An 18,680-nucleotide genomic window follows, 5' to 3' on the forward strand; every position below is an offset into this window, starting at 1 on the left:
AGGTGAGTGGGGAGGGAGTGTGGCTCTGGCAGCCGAGTGGGTAGAGAGTGCGGCTCTGGCAGCTGAGTGGGGAAAGAGTGTGGCTCGGGCAAGTGGGGAGAGAGCGCAGCTCTCTCAGCCGAGTGGGGAGAGAGCGCGGCTCGGGCAGGTGAGTGCGGAGAGAGCGCGGCTCTGGCAAGTGGGGAGAGAGCGCGGCTCGGGCAAGTGGGGAGAGAGCGCGGCTCGGGCAAGTGGGGAGAGAGCGCGGCTCGGGCAGCTGAGTGGGGAGAGAGCGCGGCTCGGGCAAGTGGGGAGAGAGCGCGGCTCGGGCAAGTGGGGAGAGAGCGCGGCTCGGGCAAGTGGGGAGAGAGCGCGGCTCGGGCAGGTGAGTGCGGAGAGAGCGCGGCTCTGGCAAGTGGGGAGAGAGCGCGGCTCGGGCAAGTGGGGAGAGAGCGCGGCTCAGGCAACTGGGGAGAGAGCGCGGCTCGGGCAGCTGAGTGGGGAGAGAGCGCGGCTCGGGCAAGTGGGGAGAGAGCGCGGCTCGGGCAAGTGGGGAGAGAGCGCGGCTCGGGCAAGTGGGGAGAGAGCGCGGCTCGGGCAAGTGGGGAGAGAGCGCGGCTCGGGCAAGTGGGGAGAGAGCGCGGCTCGGGCAAGTGGGGAGAGAGCGCGGCTCGGGCAGCTGAGTGGGGAGAGAGCGCGGCTCGGGCAAGTGGGGAGAGAGCGCGGCTCGGGCAAGTGGGGAGAGAGCGCGGCACGGGCAAGTGGGGACAGAGCGCGGCTCGGGCAAGTGGGGAGAGAGCGCGGCTCGGGCAAGTGGGGAGAGAGCGCGGCTCGGGCAGCTGAGTGGGGAGAGAGTGCAGCTCGGGCAAGTGAGTGGGGAGAGAGTGTGGCTCTGGCAGCCGAGTGGGTAGAGAGCGCGGCTCGGGCAAGTGAGTGGGGAGAGAGTGTGGCTCTGGCAGCCGAGTGGGGAGAGAGTGCGGCTCTGGCAGGTGAGTGGGGAGAGAGTGTGGCTCTGGCAGCCGAGTGGGTAGAGAGCGCGGCTCGGGCAAGTGAGTGGGGAGAGAGTGTGGCTCTGGCAGCCGAGTGGGGAGAGAGTGCGGCTCTGGCAGGTGAGTGGGGAGAGAGTGTGTCTCTGGCAGCCGAGTGGGGAGAGAGTGTGGCTCTGGCAGCCGAGTGGGGAGAGAGTGTGGCTCTGGCAGCCGAGTGGGGAGAGAGTGCGGCTCTGGCAGGTGAGTGGGGAGAGAGTGTGGCTCTGGCAGCCGAGTGGGGAGAGAGTGTGGCTCTGGCAGCCGAGTGGGGAGAGAGTGTGGCTCTGGCAGCTGAGTGGGGAGAGAGCGCGGCTCTGGCAAGTGGGGAGAGAGCGCGGCTCGGGCAAGTGGGGAGAGAGCGCGGCTCGGGCAAGTGGGGAGAGAGCGCGGCTCGGGCAAGTGGGGAGAGAGCGCGGCTCGGGCAAGTGGGGAGAGAGCGCGGCTCGGGCAAGTGGGGAGAGAGCGCGGCTCGGGCAAGTGGGGAGAGAGCGCGGCTCGGGCAGCTGAGTGGGAAGAGAGCGCGGCTCGGGCAAGTGGGGAGAGAGCGCGGCTCGGGCAAGTGGGGAGAGAGCGCGGCTCGGGCAAGTGGGGAGAGAGCGCGGCTCGGGCAAGTGGGGAGAGAGCGCGGCTCGGGCAAGTGGGGAGAGAGCGCGGCTCGGGCAGGTGAGTGGGGAGAGAGCGCGGCTCGGGCAGGTGAGTGGGGAGAGAGTGTGGCTCTGGCAGCCGAGTGGGTAGAGAGCGCGGCTCGGGCAAGTGAGTGGGGAGAGAGTGTGGCTCTGGCAGCCGAGTGGGTAGAGAGCGCGGCTCGGGCAGGTGAGTGGGGAGAGAGCGCGGCTCGGGCAGGTGAGTGGGGAGAGAGCGCGGCTCGGGCAGGTGAGTGGGGAGAGAGTGTGGCTCTGGCAGCTGAGTGGGGAGAGAGTGCGGCTCTGGCAGCTGAGTGGGGAGAGAGCGCGGCTCGGGCAAGTGGGGAGAGAGCGCGGCTCGGGCAAGTGGGGAGAGAGCGCAGCTCGGGCAGCTGAGTGGGGAGAGAGCGCGGCTCGGGCAAGTGAGTGGGGAGAGAGTGTGGCTCTGGCAGCCGAGTGGGTAGAGAGCGCGGCTCGGGCAAGTGAGTGGGGAGAGAGTGTGGCTCTGGCAGCCGAGTGGGTAGAGAGCGCGGCTCGGGCAAGTGAGTGGGGAGAGAGTGTGGCTCTGGCAGCCGAGTGGGGAGAGAGTGCGGCTCTGGCAGGTGAGTGGGGAGAGAGTGTGGCTCTGGCAGCCGAGTGGGGAGAGAGTGTGGCTCTGGCAGCCGAGTGGGGAGAGAGTGTGGCTCTGGCAGCCGAGTGGGGAGAGAGTGCGGCTCTGGCAGGTGAGTGGGGAGAGAGTGTGGCTCTGGCAGCCGAGTGGGGAGAGAGTGTGGCTCTGGCAGCCGAGTGGGGAGAGAGTGTGGCTCTGGCAGCTGAGTGGGGAGAGAGCATGGCTCGGGCAGGTGAGTGGGGAGAGAGTGTGGCTCTGGCAGCTGAGTGGGGAGAGAGCATGGCTCGGGCAGGTGAGTGGGGAGAGAGCGCGGCTCGGGCAGGTGAGTGGGGAGAGAGTGTGGCTCTGGCAGCTCAGTGGGGAGAGAGCATGGCTCGGGCAGGTGAGTGGGGAGAGAGTGCGGCTCTGGCAGCCGAGTGGGGAGAGAGTGTGGCTCTGGCAGCTGAGTGGGGAGAGAGCGTGGCTCGGGCAGGTGAGTGGGGAGAGAGTGTGGCTCTGGCAGCTGAGTGGGGAGAGAGCATGGCTCGGGCAGGTGAGTGGGGAGAGAGTGTGGCTCTGGCAGCCGAGTGGGGAGAGAGCGCGGCTCGGGCAGGTGAGTGGGGAGAGAGCGCGGCTCGGGCAGGTGAGTGGGGAGAGAGCGCGGCTCGGGCAGGTGAGTGGGGAGAGAGTGTGGCTCTGGCAGCCGAGTGGGTAGAGAGCGCGGCTCGGGCAGGTGAGTGGGGAGAGAGCGCGGCTCGGGCAGGTGAGTGGGGAGAGAGCGCGGCTCGGGCAGGTGAGTGGGGAGAGGGTGTGGCTCTGGCAGCTGAGTGGGGAGAGAGCATGGCTCGGGCAGGTGAGTGGGGAGAGAGCGCGGCTCTGGCAGCCGAGTGGGTAGAGAGCGCGGCTCGGGCTGGTGAGTGGGGAGAGAGCGCGGCTCGGGCAGGTGAGTGGGGAGAGAGCGCGGCTCGAGCAGGTGAGTGGGGAGAGAGTGTGGCTCTGGCAGCCGAGTGGGTAGAGAGTGCGGCTCTGGCAGCTGAGTGGGGAAAGAGTGTGGCTCGGGCAAGTGGGGAGAGAGCGCGGCTCGGGCAAGTGGGGAGAGAGCGCGGCTCGGGCAAGTGGGGAGAGAGCGCGGCTCGGGCAAGTGGGGAGAGAGCGCGGCTCGGGCAAGTGGGGAGAGAGCGCGGCTCGGGCAAGTGGGGAGAGAGCGCGGCTCGGGCAAGTGGGGAGAGAGCGCGGCTCGGGCAAGTGGGGAGAGAGCGCGGCTCGGGCAAGTGGGGAGAGAGCGCGGCTCGGGCAAGTGGGGAGAGAGCGCGGCTCGGGCAAGTGGGGAGAGTGCGCGGCTCGGGCAGCTGAGTGGGGAGAGAGCGCGGCTCGGGCAAGTGAGTGGGGAGAGAGTGTGGCTCTGGCAGCCGAGTGGGTAGAGAGCGCGGCTCGGGCAAGTGAGTGGGAAGAGAGTGTGGCTCTGGCAGCCGAGTGGGTAGAGAGCGCGGCTCGGGCAAGTGAGTGGGGAGAGAGTGTGGCTCTGGCAGCCGAGTGGGGAGAGAGTGCGGCTCTGGCAGGTGAGTGGGGAGAGAGTGTGGCTCTGGCAGCCGAGTGGGGATAGAGTGTGGCTCTGGCAGCCGAGTGGGGAGAGAGTGTGGCTCTGGCAGCCGAGTGGGGAGAGAGTCCGGCTCTGGCAGGTGAGTGGGGAGAGAGTGTGGCTCTGGCAGCCGAGTGGGGAGAGAGTGTGGCTCTGGCAGCCGAGTGGGGAGAGAGTGTGGCTCTGGCAGCTGAGTGGGGAGAGAGCATGGCTCGGGCAGGTGAGTGGGGAGAGAGTGTGGCTCTGGCAGCTGAGTGGGGAGAGAGCATGGCTCGGGCAGGTGAGTGGGGAGAGAGCGCGGCTCGGGCAGGTGAGTGGGGAAAGAGTGTGGCTCTGGCAGCTGAGTGGGGAGAGAGCATGGCTCGGGCAGGTGAGTGGGGAGAGAGTGTGGCTCTGGCAGCTGAGTGGGGAGAGAGCATGGCTCGGGCAGGTGAGTGGGGAGAGAGTGTGGCTCTGGCAGCCGAGTGGGGAGAGAGCGCGGCTCGGGCAGGTGAGTGGGGAGAGAGCGCGGCTCGGGCAGGTGAGTGGGGAGAGAGCGCGGCTCGGGCAGGTGAGTGGGGAGAGAGTGTGGCTCTGGCAGCCGAGTGGGTAGAGAGCGCGGCTCGGGCAAGTGAGTGGGGAGAGAGTGTGGCTCTGGCAGCCGAGTGGGTAGAGAGCGCGGCTCGGGCAGGTGAGTGGGGAGAGAGCGCGGCTCGGGCAGGTGAGTGGGGAGAGAGCGCGGCTCGGGCAGGTGAGTGGGGAGAGAGTGTGGCTCTGGCAGCTGAGTGGGGAGAGAGCATGGCTCGGGGAGGTGAGTGGGGAGAGAGCGCGGCTCTGGCAGCCGAGTGGGTAGAGAGCGCGGCTCGGGCAGGTGAGTGGGGAGAGAGCGCGGCTCGGGCAGGTGAGTGGGGAGAGAGCGCGGCTCGGGCAGGTGAGTGGGGAGAGAGTGTGGCTCTGGCAGCCGAGTGGGTAGAGAGTGCGGGCTCTGGCAGCTGAGTGGAGAGAGAGTGTGGCTCTGGCAGCCGAGTGGGGAGAGAGCGCGACTCGGGCAGGTGAGTGGGGAGAGAGTGCGGCTCTGGCAGCCGAGTGGGGAGAGAGTGCGGCTCTGGCAGGTGAGTGGGGAGAGAGTTTGGCTGAGTGGGGAGAGAGCGCGGCTCGGGCAGGTGAGTGGGGAGAGAGCGCGGCTCGGGCAGGTGAGTGGGGAGAGAGTGTGGCTCTGGCAGCCGAGTGGGTAGAGAGTGCGGCTCTGGCAGCTGAGTGGGGAGAGAGTTTGGCTCTGGCAGCCGAGTGGGGAGAGAGCGCGACTCGGGCAGGTGAGTGGGGAGAGAGTGCGGCTCTGGCAGCCGAGTGGGGAGAGAGTGCGGCTCTGGCAGGTGAGTGGGGAGAGAGTTTGGCTGAGTGGGGAGAGAGTGTGGCTCTGGCAGGTGAGTGGGGAGAGAGTGTGGCTCTGGCAGCCGAGTGGGGAGAGAGTGCGGCTCTGGCAGGTGAGTGGGGAGAGAGCGCGGCTCGGGCAGGTGAGTGGGGAGAGAGTGTGGCTCTGGCAAGTGGGGATAGAGCGCGGCTCGGGCAAGTGGGGAGAGAGCGCGGCTCGGGCAAGTGGGGAGAGAGCGCGGCTCGGGCAGCTGAGTGGGGAGAGAGCGCGGCTCGGGCAAGTGAGTGGGGAGAGAGTGTGGCTCTGGCAGCCGAGTGGGTAGAGAGCGCGGCTCGGGCAAGTGAGTGGGGAGAGAGTGTGGCTCTGGCAGCCGAGTGGGTAGAGAGCGCGGCTCGGGCAAGTGAGTGGGGAGAGAGTGTGGCTCTGGCAGCCGAGTGGGGAGAGAGTGCGGCTCTGGCAGGTGAGTGGGGAGAGAGTGTGGCTCTGGCAGCCGAGTGGGGAGAGAGTGTGGCTCTGGCAGCCGAGTGGGAAGAGAGTGTGGCTCTGGCAGCCAAGTGGGGAGAGAGTGCGGCTCTGGCAGGTGAGTGGGGAAAGAGTGTGGCTCTGGCAGCCGAGTGGGGAGAGAGTGTGGCTTTTGCAGCCGAGTGGGGAGAGAGTGTGGCTCTGGCAGCTGAGTGGGGAGAGAGCATGGCTCGGGCAGGTGAGTGGGGAGAGAGTGTGGCTCTGGCAGCTGAGTGGGGAGAGAGCATGGCTCGGGCAGGTGAGTGGGGAGAGAGCGCGGCTCGGGCAGGTGAGTGGGGAGAGAGTGTGGCTCTGGCAGCTGAGTGGGGAGAGAGCATGGCTCGGGCAGGTGAGTGGGGAGAGAGTGCGGCTCTGGCAGCCGAGTGGGGAGAGAGTGTGGCTCTGGCAGCTGAGTGGGGAGAGAGCATGGCTCGGGCAGGTGAGTGGGGAGAGAGTGTGGCTCTGGCAGCTGAGTGGGGAGAGAGCATGGCTCGGGCAGGTGAGTGGTGAGAGAGTGTGGCTCTGGCAGCCGAGTGGGGAGAGAGCGCGGCTCGGGCAGGTGAGTGGGGAGAGAGCGCGGCTCGGGCAGGTGAGTGGGGAGAGAGCGCGGCTCGGGCAGGTGAGTGGGGAGAGAGTGCGGCTCTGGCAGCCGAGTGGGGAGAGAGTGTGGCTCTGGCAGCTGAGTGGGGAGAGAGCATGGCTCGGGCTGGTGAGTGGGGAGAGAGTGTGGCTCTGGCAGCTGAGTGGGGAGAGAGCATGGCTCGGGCAGGTGAGTGGGGAGAGAGTGTGGCTCTGGCAGCCGAGTGGGGAGAGAGCGCGGCTCGGGCAGGTGAGTGGGGAGAGAGCGCGGCTCGGGCAGGTGAGTGGGGAGAGAGCGCGGCTCGGGCAGGTGAGTGGGGAGAGAGTGTGGCTCTGGCAGCCGAGTGGGTAGAGAGCGCGGCTCGGGCAAGTGAGTGGGGAGAGAGTGTGGCTCTGGCAGCCGAGTGGGTAGAGAGCGCGGCTCGGGCAGGTGAGTGGGGAGAGGGCGCGACTCGGGCAGGTGAGTGGGGAGAGAGCGCGGCTCGGGCAGGTGAGTGGGGAGAGAGTGTGGCTCTGGCAGCTCAGTGGGGAGAGAGCATGGCTCGGGCAGGTGAGTGGGGAGAGAGCGCGGCTCTGGCAGCCGAGTGGGTAGAGAGCGCGGCTCGGGCAGGTGAGTGGGGAGAGAGCGCGGCTCGGGCAGGTGAGCGGGGAGAGAGCGCGGCTCGGGCAGGTGAGTGGGGAGAGAGTGTGGCTCTGGCAGCCGAGTGGGTAGAGAGTGCGGCTCTGGCAGCTGAGTGGGGAGAGAGTGTGGCTCTGGCAGCTGAGTGGGGAGAGAGTGCGGCTCTGGCAGGTGAGTGGGGAGAAAGTGTGGCTCTGGCAGCCGAGTGGGGAGAGAGTGCGGCTGTGGCAGCCGAGTGGGGAGAGAGCGCGACTCGGGCAGGTGAGTGGGGAGAGAGTGCGGCTCTGGCAGCCGAGTGGGGAGAGAGTGCGGCTCTGGCAGGTGAGTGGGGAGAGAGTTTGGCTGAGTGGGGAGAGAGTGTGGCTCTGGCAGGTGAGTGGGGAGAGAGTGTGGCTCTGGCAGCCGAGTGCGGAGAGAGTGCGGCTCTGGCAGGTGAGTGGGGAGAGAGCGCGGCTCGGGCAGGTGAGTGGGGAGAGAGTGTGGCTCTGGCAGCTGAGTGGGGAGAGAGCATGGCTCGGGCAAGTGGGGAGAGAGCGCGGCTCGGGCAAGTGGGGAGAGAGCGCGGCTCGGGCAAGTGGGGAGAGAGCGCGGCTCGGGCAGCTGAGTGGGGAGAGAGCGCGGCTCGGGCAAGTGAGTGGGGAGAGAGTGTGGCTCTGGCAGCCGAGTGGGTAGAGAGCGCGGCTCGGGCAAGTGAGTGGGGAGAGAGTGTGGCTCTGGCAGCCGAGTGGGTAGAGAGCGCGGCTCGGGCAAGTGAGTGGGGAGAGAGTGTGGCTCTGGCAGCCGAGTGGGGAGAGAGTGCGGCTCTGGCAGGTGAGTGGGGAGAGAGTGTGGCTCTGGCAGCCGAGTGGGGAGAGAGTGTGGCTCTGGCAGCCGAGTGGGGAGAGAGTGTGGCTCTGGCAGCCGAGTGGGGAGAGAGTGCGGCTCTGGCAGGTGAGTGGGGAGAGAGTGTGGCTCTGGCAGCCGAGTGGGGAGAGAGTGTGGCTCTGGCAGCCGAGTGGGGAGAGAGTGTGGCTCTGGCAGCTGAGTGGGGAGAGAGCATGGCTCGGGCAGGTGAGTGGGGAGAGAGTGTGGCTCTGGCAGCTGAGTGGGGAGAGAGCATGGCTCGGGCAGGTGAGTGGGGAGAGAGCGCGGCTCGGGCAGGTGAGTGGGGAGAGAGTGTGGCTCTGGCAGCTGAGTGGGGAGAGAGCATGGCTCGGGCAGGTGAGTGGGGAGAGAGTGCGGCTCTGGCAGCCGAGTGGGGAGAGAGTGTGGCTCTGGCAGCTGAGTGGGGAGAGAGCATGGCTCGGGCAGGTGAGTGGGGAGAGAGTGTGGCTCTGGCAGCTGAGTGGGGAGAGAGCATGGCTCGGGCAGGTGAGTGGGGAGAGAGTGTGGCTCTGGCAGCCGAGTGGGGAGAGAGCGCGGCTCGGGCAGGTGAGAGGGGAGAGAGCGCGGCTCGGGCAGGTGAGTGGGGAGAGAGCGCGGCTCGGGCAGGTGAGTGGGGAGAGAGCGTGGCTCTGGCAGCCGAGTGGGTAGAGAGCGCGGCTCGGGCAAGTGAGTGGGGAGAGAGTGTGGCTCTGGCAGCCGAGTGGGTAGAGAGCGCGGCTCGGGCAGGTGAGTGGGGAGAGAGCGCGGCTCGGGCAGGTGAGTGGGGAGAGAGCGCGGCTCGGGCAGGTGAGTGGGGAGAGAGTGTGGCTCTGGCAGCTGAGTGGGGAGAGAGCATGGCTCGGGCAGGTGAGTGGGGAGAGAGCGCGGCTCTGGCAGCCGAGTGGGTAGAGAGCGCGGCTCGGGCAGGTGAGTGGGGAGAGAGCGCGGCTCGGGCAGGTGAGTGGGGAGAGAGCGCGGCTCGGGCAGGTGAGTGGGGAGAGAGTGTGGCTCTGGCAGCCGAGTGGGTAGAGAGTGCGGCTCTGGCAGTTGAGTGGGGAGAGAGTGTGGCTCTGGCAGCTGAGTGGGGAGAGAGTGCGGCTCTGGCAGGTGAGTGGGGAGAAAGTGTGGCTCTGGCAGCCGAGTGGGGAGAGAATGCGGCTCTGGCAGCCGAGTGGGGAGAGAGCGCGACTCGGGCAGGTGAGTGGGGAGAGAGTGCGGCTCTGGCAGCCGAGTGGGGAGAGAGTGCGGCTCTGGCAGGTGAGTGGGGAGAGCGTTTGGCTGAGTGGGGAGAGAGTGTGGCTCTGGCAGGTGAGTGGGGAAAGAGTGTGGCTCTGGCAGCCGAGTGGGGAGAGAGTGCGGCTCTGGCAGCCGAGTGGGGAGAGAGTGTGGCTCTGGCAGCCGAGTGGGGAGAGAGTGCGGCTCTGGCAGGTGAGTGGGGAGAGAGTGTGGCTCTGGCAGCCGAGTGGGGAGAGAGTGCGGCTCTGGCAGGTGAGTGGGGAGAGAGTGTGGCTCTGGCAGCCGAGTGGGGAGAGAGTGTGGCTCGGGCAGGTGTGTGGGGAGAGTGTGGCTCGGGAAGGTGTGTGGGGAGAGTGTGGCTCTGGCAGCCGAGTGAGGAGAGAGTGCGGCTCTGGCAGGCAAGCAGGGAGAGAGCGATGGCTTGGCTTGGTAGTGAGAGTGGGGAGAGAACATGGCTAGAGTGGGCGAGTGGGGAGAGTGCAGTATTCAATTCAAATTCTGAGAATGCCACAATGCAATTTATCATAAATTGCAATAATTCATGACAAAAAAAGACAATTTATAAATGAACAATCAGTGCTCTCCTTTCCTTCGCTGTGTAACTTGTGGACAAATGTCTCCTTTGTAAAACTGATTCCCATTTAGCCCCACTTGAGCACAGTGGGTACATTTTTTTCAACTTTTTTTTCAAATTGCAACGTTACGTCTCACCCAAAATAACTTTCAGATATTTGGAATTTCAGTTGATCGGTTTTCGGTAAATCGGAAACGTACTGTATTGTGTGATAATCTTACCTCCTTCAAACCAACACAAGCTTTTAAAATATTATGGGGAATTGACAGAACAAATCTATTGCCACAGTTGTGACATCTAATATCAGACAGCATAGGATAAAAATTGGAGGCAGATCTGCTCATAGCAAAGTTAAGAAATATTTCTACATGCAGAGGGTGGTGAAAGTTTTGACCTTCCTTTTGCAAACACCAAGTTCATTTGTTAATTTTTAAAATGGGATTGAGCAATCTTTATTCACAGATATGAAGGGATACAGGAAAAGAAGGTAGGTATGTAGCATTAGGTCTTAAATCAGCCATGATCTCACTGAGAGGTGGAACCCCCCCTCTATAAACTATGTAGCATATTTCAACAATTTCTGTTCTAATTGGTCAAATCAATAAAACTACTCATTTAAATACCTCCTTTCAGGGAGAACTTTATCCCTTTAATCCTTACGAATTGCCCAACTACAGAAGTTACTTGGAAACATGAGATTTCTTCCTTTGTCACAAAATATAATTTCTATTATTGATGACTTGCATTATCTACAAGTTGCTGGGTATCAAGATATACTGCTAGCTGAAACAGAGGGCTTGTGCTCTTTTTAGCATTTAAGTTCCATGCTTGGAAAATGGTATTCACCAAGGTAAGGAAAAGCTCCATTTGGAATTGGGACTATTCTGTTGGCAATGTAAGACACAGCTACATTTTCCATCAGCATTAATTTTTATTTCCTCCTTTCATCAGTTAATATCTGCATTTTTCATCATCACCACATCATCAAATTTCAACACTCCTCCTCGCTTTCATCCTGAGAAACAACCATCTGGTGAGGGCATTGTAGTTCTGGGTAAATGATTCCATTTAGTTCTTAACTCCCCAACAAGATTCAAGAACGCGCACAACACAAAAGTGCTGGAGAAACTCAGTAGGTCACCCAGCATGAGCTGCTGAGTTTCTCCGGAACTTTTGTGCATTGCATTATAATCACAGTGTCTGCAGACTTTCCTCTTTCACTCAGGAAGGACCACTGCTTGATTCAACAACAAGAAAAATTGTAGATGAAGGAAATATAAACTAAGAATACAAGATTCTAGAAATACTCAGATTAGGTAGGTCTGTGGAGAATTTTTTTAAATGATCTTGATTACCTTTTCATTATTGTTCAACTGCCTTAATTTAATCATCACAAAGGGCTTATTTTAACAGAAATGAATTTCTATTACATGGAAGGATGAGACAAAATAAGATGAACAGTCTCTCTCTCTCTATCCTTAAATGCAGAATGAAACGAATTGCCTTTTTCCCTCCTCGCATTTCCTTGTTCAAATGATTACACTATTGGCCCCTAACTCAAGTTCTTGACTCATCAAAACAATGAAGTTCACTTTCCTTTTTTTTTAAATCCAACTAATGTCTTACTCCATGGGCTTTACTTTGTAAATGGGATTCTCAGTTTTAAAAAAAAGTTGAGTTTAAAATGTCTTACTTTTTGCCGTTGTTGAATGTTGCTCATGGTGTCTGGTTGAAACTCCAGCTTGTCTGTACGGCAGAACTTCCAGTACAAGATCACAATGATGGTGAGAACTACAATGACTGGTACCAGCACTGCCACAATGATCCACACATTCTTATTTCCTTCTGTCGGGGACGAGGTGGGAACTCTCTCCACAGCTGCAAAAGAAAAACCACAGCAAATTGGGAACAATATTCTAAAAACTCTTAAAAACTAAATAAATTCTCTGACAAAGCTCACACTGGTTAAAAATAATTTCATTTATCAGTCTCTCGCCTTCAGTGCAAGTCCAGTTGATTGTGCTAAATACTACAGTTTCTGCTCCTTCTGGGAAGGAACTGTGGGGCTTTACTCGACAGAATTAGCAGAGTGATCACCTCCATTTTTGTTTCGTAACAAAACAGCTGGCACGTTATTCAGCAATTTGCTCCACTGCCTCCCAGTTTCAGGCGCCCAGGTTGGATCCTGATCTCAGATGCAGTCTGTATGGAGTTTGTACATTCTCCTCGAGACTATGTGGGATTCCACCAAGTGCTCTGGCTTCCTTCCACGTCCCAAAGACGTTAAGTGTGAATTTTCATTTTGGTCTAGATAAGACTGAAATAATAATTTACAGTAGCCGACTTCTCTCTCACATATTTTTAATTCTGGTAAAAGAATTAAAAATAATTCATCTGCATGAGAGAGAGAATAAGTTGGAAGGAAATAAGTAAGAAGTGGAACCACTAGGATGTGTGTGTGTTGTAGCAAGTAAACAATTGATAGAAACAGCAGAGGCCATAAAGCTTAAATTTTGTCCACACCTCATGACACACATGGAATAGAATTCTGCACTTTCTCGTTCCATATAAATACATTACATTCGCTCGTTTTTTTAAAAATCATATTTCCTGGGTCTAATTGCTGACACATGAGTGGGGGGGGGAGGGGGGGGTTATATTAACAGACCTTGAATAAGATCACAGGAACCTATTATTTGGTGGAGTATACCAAATTTATTGATTAAACTCAATGAAGTTGGGGAAGACAGTTTTAATTAACATCATTCCTTGCAGCAGCTGTTGCTACTTTTATTGAAGTACATGACTGGAACAGCAAAATGGAGGAAGAGGAGAGGATTTTCTATGTGTAATTGCACGAGCTATTTATTGGAAATTTTTTTCTTCCAATTATCCAGTATTAATGTAACCAGAAAAATTATTTATCCCTAAAAATCATTCAAAAAATTATCAAAATTGTTTTGCTGTGGAGTAGAAATGTCGTGCAGTTAGAAAATATTTGAAATAAACCATCTAGCAATGTGTGGTTTAGAAATTTAACCCAGAATTGTACTTGCATATATGCATAAGCTTCATTTGATGGTTGGGCATACACCTTGGGTAAAAAATCTAATCATTACTTCAACACACAATCTTCAATTCAGTACTCTCACAAGTCCTAGTCTTCCTTTTCTTCCAACCCACTAATCTATTTGCTCAAGTGAGGTAAAGTGTTGAAGTTTTCTCCTTAGTCCTGCATTTTTACCAACAAGCAAAGACAAAATCAAAATTGGAGATCCTTGTGTGCCAATTATATGCAATGTGTCTATATTACAAAATTGATGGAATCAAAGGCATTTTGGGACATGATTAGCTGCTTTATAAATGGTTTCTTGCATTCTGTTTCAATTTCAGGCTTCCAGCTTCTGAAATTCTTTTTGACTTTCCTCCATTTATGGCTTGGATTAATTTGCTGCCATTCAAGGCAAATGTTTGTGGGTTCAACTAGTGCACAATTCATGGTAAATTAACTCCATGCAAAGAAAGTAAAATCATTCTTTCAGTAGATGACATGGTGATTCAAACTTTAGAACAGGAAACATACGAGGTTCTATGCAGATCTTGGCATGGCAAATATTAACAATGGTTCAACAGTAACTAACTAAATTGTGGAAACTACAAAACAAATGCACCATTCGTGCAAAAAGAGAACCAATGTTTCTCTTTAATTCTCTTCAGTAATGATACATTCTTACATTGGTTCAACAAGAACCAAAAGGGCTCAGAAAGAATCCAATAATCCACACCAACTAGATGTATTAAGGTGTCAAAATAAAACACTATAATTCCACTTGCAAAGGGGTGATTTACCTAACTGATCTGTCAAAAAATTAAAGCAGGTGCAATATTTTTATCATTCAAGAAAACAAAAGCTTTTATTCAAGGGCAATAAGAGTCAAATGTTACAGGTCCCAAAGTGTGGCAATAAAGTTGATCTAAGGCTGTAGTGCCCAGCGCTTCCTGGCATAGGACAATCTAATTTTCTCACATTCTCATTCAATTCCTTTAGCTTTTGAGTGTGGGTTGTAATGTATCAAAGTTTCCTGGATTCTGAGGTGATCTCAGAGGACTGGAAAGCAGCAAATGTAACGATGCTGGAATCAGAAGGCAGTAAATTATGGAGCAGTGAACTTAAAAACTATTGAGAAAAAGCAGGATCCAGTATTTTGGGATAATACCAGGGCATTTAGAAAAACACGACAATCAAATACAATCAATTAAAACAAAAACTGTTGACAAATGTGTTAAGTTCTTTGAGGATGTAACAGGGTGAATAAAGAGAAACCAATGGATGCAATCTATTTGTTTTTCTAGAAAACATTTGATAAAGTGCCACATTACAAAGTTACCATACAGACATGATTCATACATTGGCAGGGAAACAGAATCGTCTAACAGAAAACAGACTCAGGATAAATGAATAATTTTCAGATTAGCAATCAATGACAAGTGGAAGGCGACATGGATCAGTTCTAAGGCCTCTACAATTTTTAATATTTCATAATGACAGATGAAGGAACCAAGATAAGATTCTGCAGTCAAGATAGTTGGGTTATCAAAGATAAAAAGAGGACACAAAAAGCAAGTAAAGAGTTAAATGGATAGTCTAATTGTTAGAGGAAGTTGTGAAAAAAAATATTTGACTTGAGTGAGATTATAATATGTTGCACTCTGAAAGGATCTGAAAATCCCAATATATGAAACACAAGTTAGTGTGCAGGTCCAACAAGTACTGTAGAACTCCAAAAATTCAGATGCCAGTAATCCGGACCACCCAAGCATCCAGACTTTTCAAAAACCTTTTGAAATTTAGCAGGCTTTTGTGAGTGAGCAGCCACAAACAACCATGCTTGTTGACTTTATTTTTCTTTAAAACTGCTCATTTTGATAAATGAAGCATGCTGTATTTGCTCAAGAATAAACGATCAAAATTCACTTGTTCATCTCTTCTTTATTTCTCTTTAAATTTGAATTTTAAAAGTGCAGTCTGAGAATCCGGAAAATCTGGACCGACCCAATTCCCAAGCAGTCCGGATTTTTGGAGTGCTACTGAAATTAGAAAAGAGTGTTGGCTTTAACTACAAGTATAAAAGTGGGGAAGTTTTAGTGAAACCTGACAGGGTGTTTGTGAAAATGCATCTGAAGTACTGCGTACAGTTTTAGTCACTATTAAGGAATAATATACTTACACTGGAAACAATACTGGATTGATTCCTGGAAAAACAAAGACTGATGTTAGAAGTTAGGTTGAGCAAGGAGGCCTATATTCCTTGTTGAGAGAAAGAGGTGCTCTCATGGAAATATGGATGTTTCTGTGAGATAGATACATGGTTGATGGAGAACCTTCTGCTAGTGGGGTTATCTAGAACAAGGAGGCATGTTTACAAAATAAGGAGGTCAGGCATTTAAGATGGGGATAAAGAACAATTTTTTTTTTCTCTGCGTTGAGTATTTGGAATTCTTTAGCTCAGTGTGTTGTGAAATTAAAATCATTGTAAATGCTGAAGACAAAGATAATATTCGTACAAAGTGGACATGGGGTAAAGTCATGTCAATGCCTGGACTGGAGATACCTTGATCTTATCGAATCTCGGAGCTTGAAGTGCTGGTGGTCCTGTTTCTGCTTCTTATAGGGCTGGAGAAACATGATATTTTATTTTTAACATCACTGTAGGAGAACTATCACCACAAACAACATGATTTAAGGGGTAGCCTGAAAATCACTTAAGCAATGCACATGAATGGCCAATAAATGTGGCCATGTCATAATACACATTTTAGTTTTCTTTTAAAAAGGGTCTCAATTTCTTTGGAAATTCATGAATCTGATTGAAGAAATTCCTCCTGACATTTCTTCTTCGTTTTTCTCTTTGTTCTCCTGTTCCTCTCAAGATGCTGCAGATTTTTCACTTTCTTTATTATAATCTGTCATTATGGTCTCCAGGGACCTCCATTTGCCTGTCATAAAGATCCAACATGCGAGAGCCAACAACATTGCACATGAATCTTGATTAATTCTGGTACACATTCACAGTTGAATGGGTGGCTCAACAAAAATCAGCAGTGGACACAGAATTTGTTTTTATCCTAAAAGCTGCCCAAGTGAACTAGAGAAACAGAAATCAAGATATTGTAGGAATAATTTTACTGGATTAAGACCATCAATTTGCTTCCTTGCTTTTGTATGATAAAAATCAAACTTACGCTGTGCCAATGCACCTTGTATTCGATAGCCTAGAACAATTGCTGCCCTCTGTATATCAACTTTGTTGATGAGATTGGCTGCTTCATTTGCATCGAGGCGCTCCCCATTCTGCTTCTCCACAAAGTAAATCAGTTCAGCTGGGCTCCCATCACCAGAAATCTTTGTGATATTCACAACCTGCAAATAGTAATGTGGATATTTTACAAATCTTCATTTAAAACAAACATAAGTGAAACAGACTGGAGCTCATGTTTACTGGATTTACAAAAGGAACACGAGAGGGAAGGGATAAAGTAGTACAATAAGAAGGAAAGCCAAACAGCTGGTGGTTGGTGAAAAGAAATGGTAGACCTGGCACAGTAGTGGAGAAAAGGGGTGATGATCTAAGAGGCCCACTAGCAGGATGCTAGAAAGGATGTGGTAGGATTTATGTTGGAAAATGGAAAAAGGGACAGAAGACTGGTCATGAGATTGATACTGGTCAGCCTGGAATTTGTGAGCAGTACTAATGACAAGCGCAAACCACTGAATTTAAAAGTTGCTTGTACTACCTAATGATCACCACTGATTTCCACTTTCTCCTTTCGAAATGCTATCAGACTCCAACAATAGGAAATTTAGCAATAAGTGTGATATTACTGAACAGGTTAAGCAGCTGGTCACCACGAGCCAAGCACTTTGCCTACAAAGCATAACACACCATTTCAGTTTAATACAATGAAATTGAATTTTTCCACAGTGAAGCACAAAAAAAATTCACGTTGTTTCACTTCATAAAAGCGAGTTTAGCTTCAGATTCCAGCATCTGCAGTCTCCTGTGTATCTCCATTCTACAAGTGCAGTCTCCTGTGCATCTCCATTCTACAAGTATCTCAAGTTTTTCATTTATTGATTTTACCAGATTAGCAAACAACAATGGAGAAGAATCAGAGCAACTTCTAGATTTCTCCAGAAGTTGTTTTTCACATTCCTTTCATCATGGAACAGCAATCATTGATCAACATTAAAATTTTCATACAATATTCTGGGTCATAGTGTAGACTCAGTAAAGAAGAATAGCCATTCAGAAAAGGAAACAGATCAAATGTCCACACTTCCAGAGAAAAAGGTAAAACAAGAAAATCTAAAAATTTAAATTTGACATCTGCACATTTGCCACTATCTAATTTGTGTGGCCTCCTTCCCTCCCTGGTTGATTCTATTTTGGCTGTTGTTGATAAAAAAAAAATCTGTGTGACAGAATCCTCCGCCATTTCCACCACCTTTGGATCCCACCACCGGACGCACTTCCCCTCTGCTCCCTTCTCTGTGTTCCATGGGGTCTGCACACTCCAGAACTCCCTCTTCCACTCCCATTAATCATCCTCTTGGTGCTTACCCCTCTGACTGCAGAAACTGCCCCAAATTTGCACCCATATATCCTTCCTCACCATTACTCGGGGTCTCAAACTGTCCTTCCAAGTGAAGCAACACCTCACGTGATTAAAACATTGAACACTATGAGGATGCCCTTCGACCCACGATATTGTGCTGACATATAAACCCATTCAACAATCTAAACCTTCCCTACCTCACACCCATAACCCTCTGTTTTTCTTGCATCCATGTGCCTGTCCAAGAGACTTTTAAATTTCCATATTGTACCAGCCTCTATCACCAGCTCTGGCAATGCATTCCAGGGATCCATTAATTTCCATGTTAAAAAACATCCCCGATGACCCCCTTAAGCTTTCCTCCCCTCACTTTATACAGTTGTCCTCTGGTATTTGCTACTGTCGCCCTAGGAAAAAGATGCTGGCTGTTGATCCTATCTATGCCTCTTGTAATCTTATGGCCCTCTACTGAGTCACCTCTCATCTTTGTCATGCCAAAGACAAAAGTTATAGCTCTGTTAACTGTTCCTCATAAGACAAGTTATCCAATTCAGGCAACATCTTTTTTGTTTCAAACTTTATTTAAAATTTTTCCAAATACTTATCAAAAAATACATAGAAAATCATAAAAGAACTACAAATAACCCCAACCCACCCAACCCCACCCTCAACCCTGCAAGGGGAACATTAAAAAAAATTAAATGATTTAAGATATTACTAAACCCATATATTTCAAATAAGGCGACCACATCTGAAAAAAATTATAATTATCATGTAAATTATATGTTATTTTTTTCCAATAAATACAAGATCTCAACTCATTATACCAATGGGCTATATTCACTTCTACATCATCCTTCCAAGAAATCGCCACATATTTACGCGCTACAGCCAATGCTAGACGAAGAAAAGCAATCTGTAACTTATCCAACCCCCAATCATTAAAAAGAACAATATAACCCAACAAAATTTTTTTTGGATCTAATAAAAATTTAATCTTAAACAGTTTTTGAAGAAATTCTCTCATTTTTTTCCAAAATGGTTGAACCCTATCACAAAGCCAAACGGAATGTAAGAATGTTCCTATGCAACATCCACATCTAAAATACAACTCCGAATTACTAAATCCATATTTCTGATATAAAAAATTATAATTAACCATACATCTTACATTAAGCAATTTAGTCACTCCATCATGGCACATAATCTCCCAATCTTCCTGATCAATATCACAAATTAAATCTCCTTCCCATTTAATCATAGATTTATCCAAATTTACTTTATCCATAGTGTCTTGCAACAATGTATACATATCTGAAACCCTTATTTGATGAATGAGAAATCAAAAATTCAAATTTCGTTAATTTAGGAATTTTCATTTCTCTTCCAAAATTATATTTCACTAATGATAATACACAAATAAAGAATTCGCTGAAATTCAAAATTTTACCCCTTTGATTAAAAGAAAGAAATTTATCTTCTTCAAAACAATCCCCCAACATGGTTATACTTTAATCTGCCCTTCCTTTAAAAATCTATTATTCAACGAAAAAGGAATGAAT

The 18,680-nt window shown here is 52.4% G+C and overlaps 1 protein-coding gene across 5 annotated transcripts in view; it reads right to left on the reverse strand.

The window, feature by feature from the left end:
* Window positions 1-18,680, reverse strand: part of LOC138745821 (UPF0606 protein KIAA1549) — a 350,579-nt gene that overhangs the window by 137,263 nt on the left and 194,636 nt on the right. For all 5 annotated transcript variants that reach the window (XM_069903162.1, XM_069903161.1, XM_069903164.1 and 2 more), the window contains exons 9-10: window positions 15,745-15,922; window positions 11,195-11,379 (exon numbers count right to left, since the gene is read on the reverse strand). In XM_069903162.1, the coding sequence (XP_069759263.1) occupies window positions 11,195-11,379; window positions 15,745-15,922 (363 nt within the window). The remainder of the gene's footprint in view (window positions 1-11,194; window positions 11,380-15,744; window positions 15,923-18,680) is intronic.

Source organism: Narcine bancroftii, chromosome 11 (genome assembly GCF_036971445.1).
Source record: "Narcine bancroftii isolate sNarBan1 chromosome 11, sNarBan1.hap1, whole genome shotgun sequence".
Taxonomy (NCBI): Eukaryota; Metazoa; Chordata; class Chondrichthyes; order Torpediniformes; family Narcinidae; genus Narcine; species Narcine bancroftii.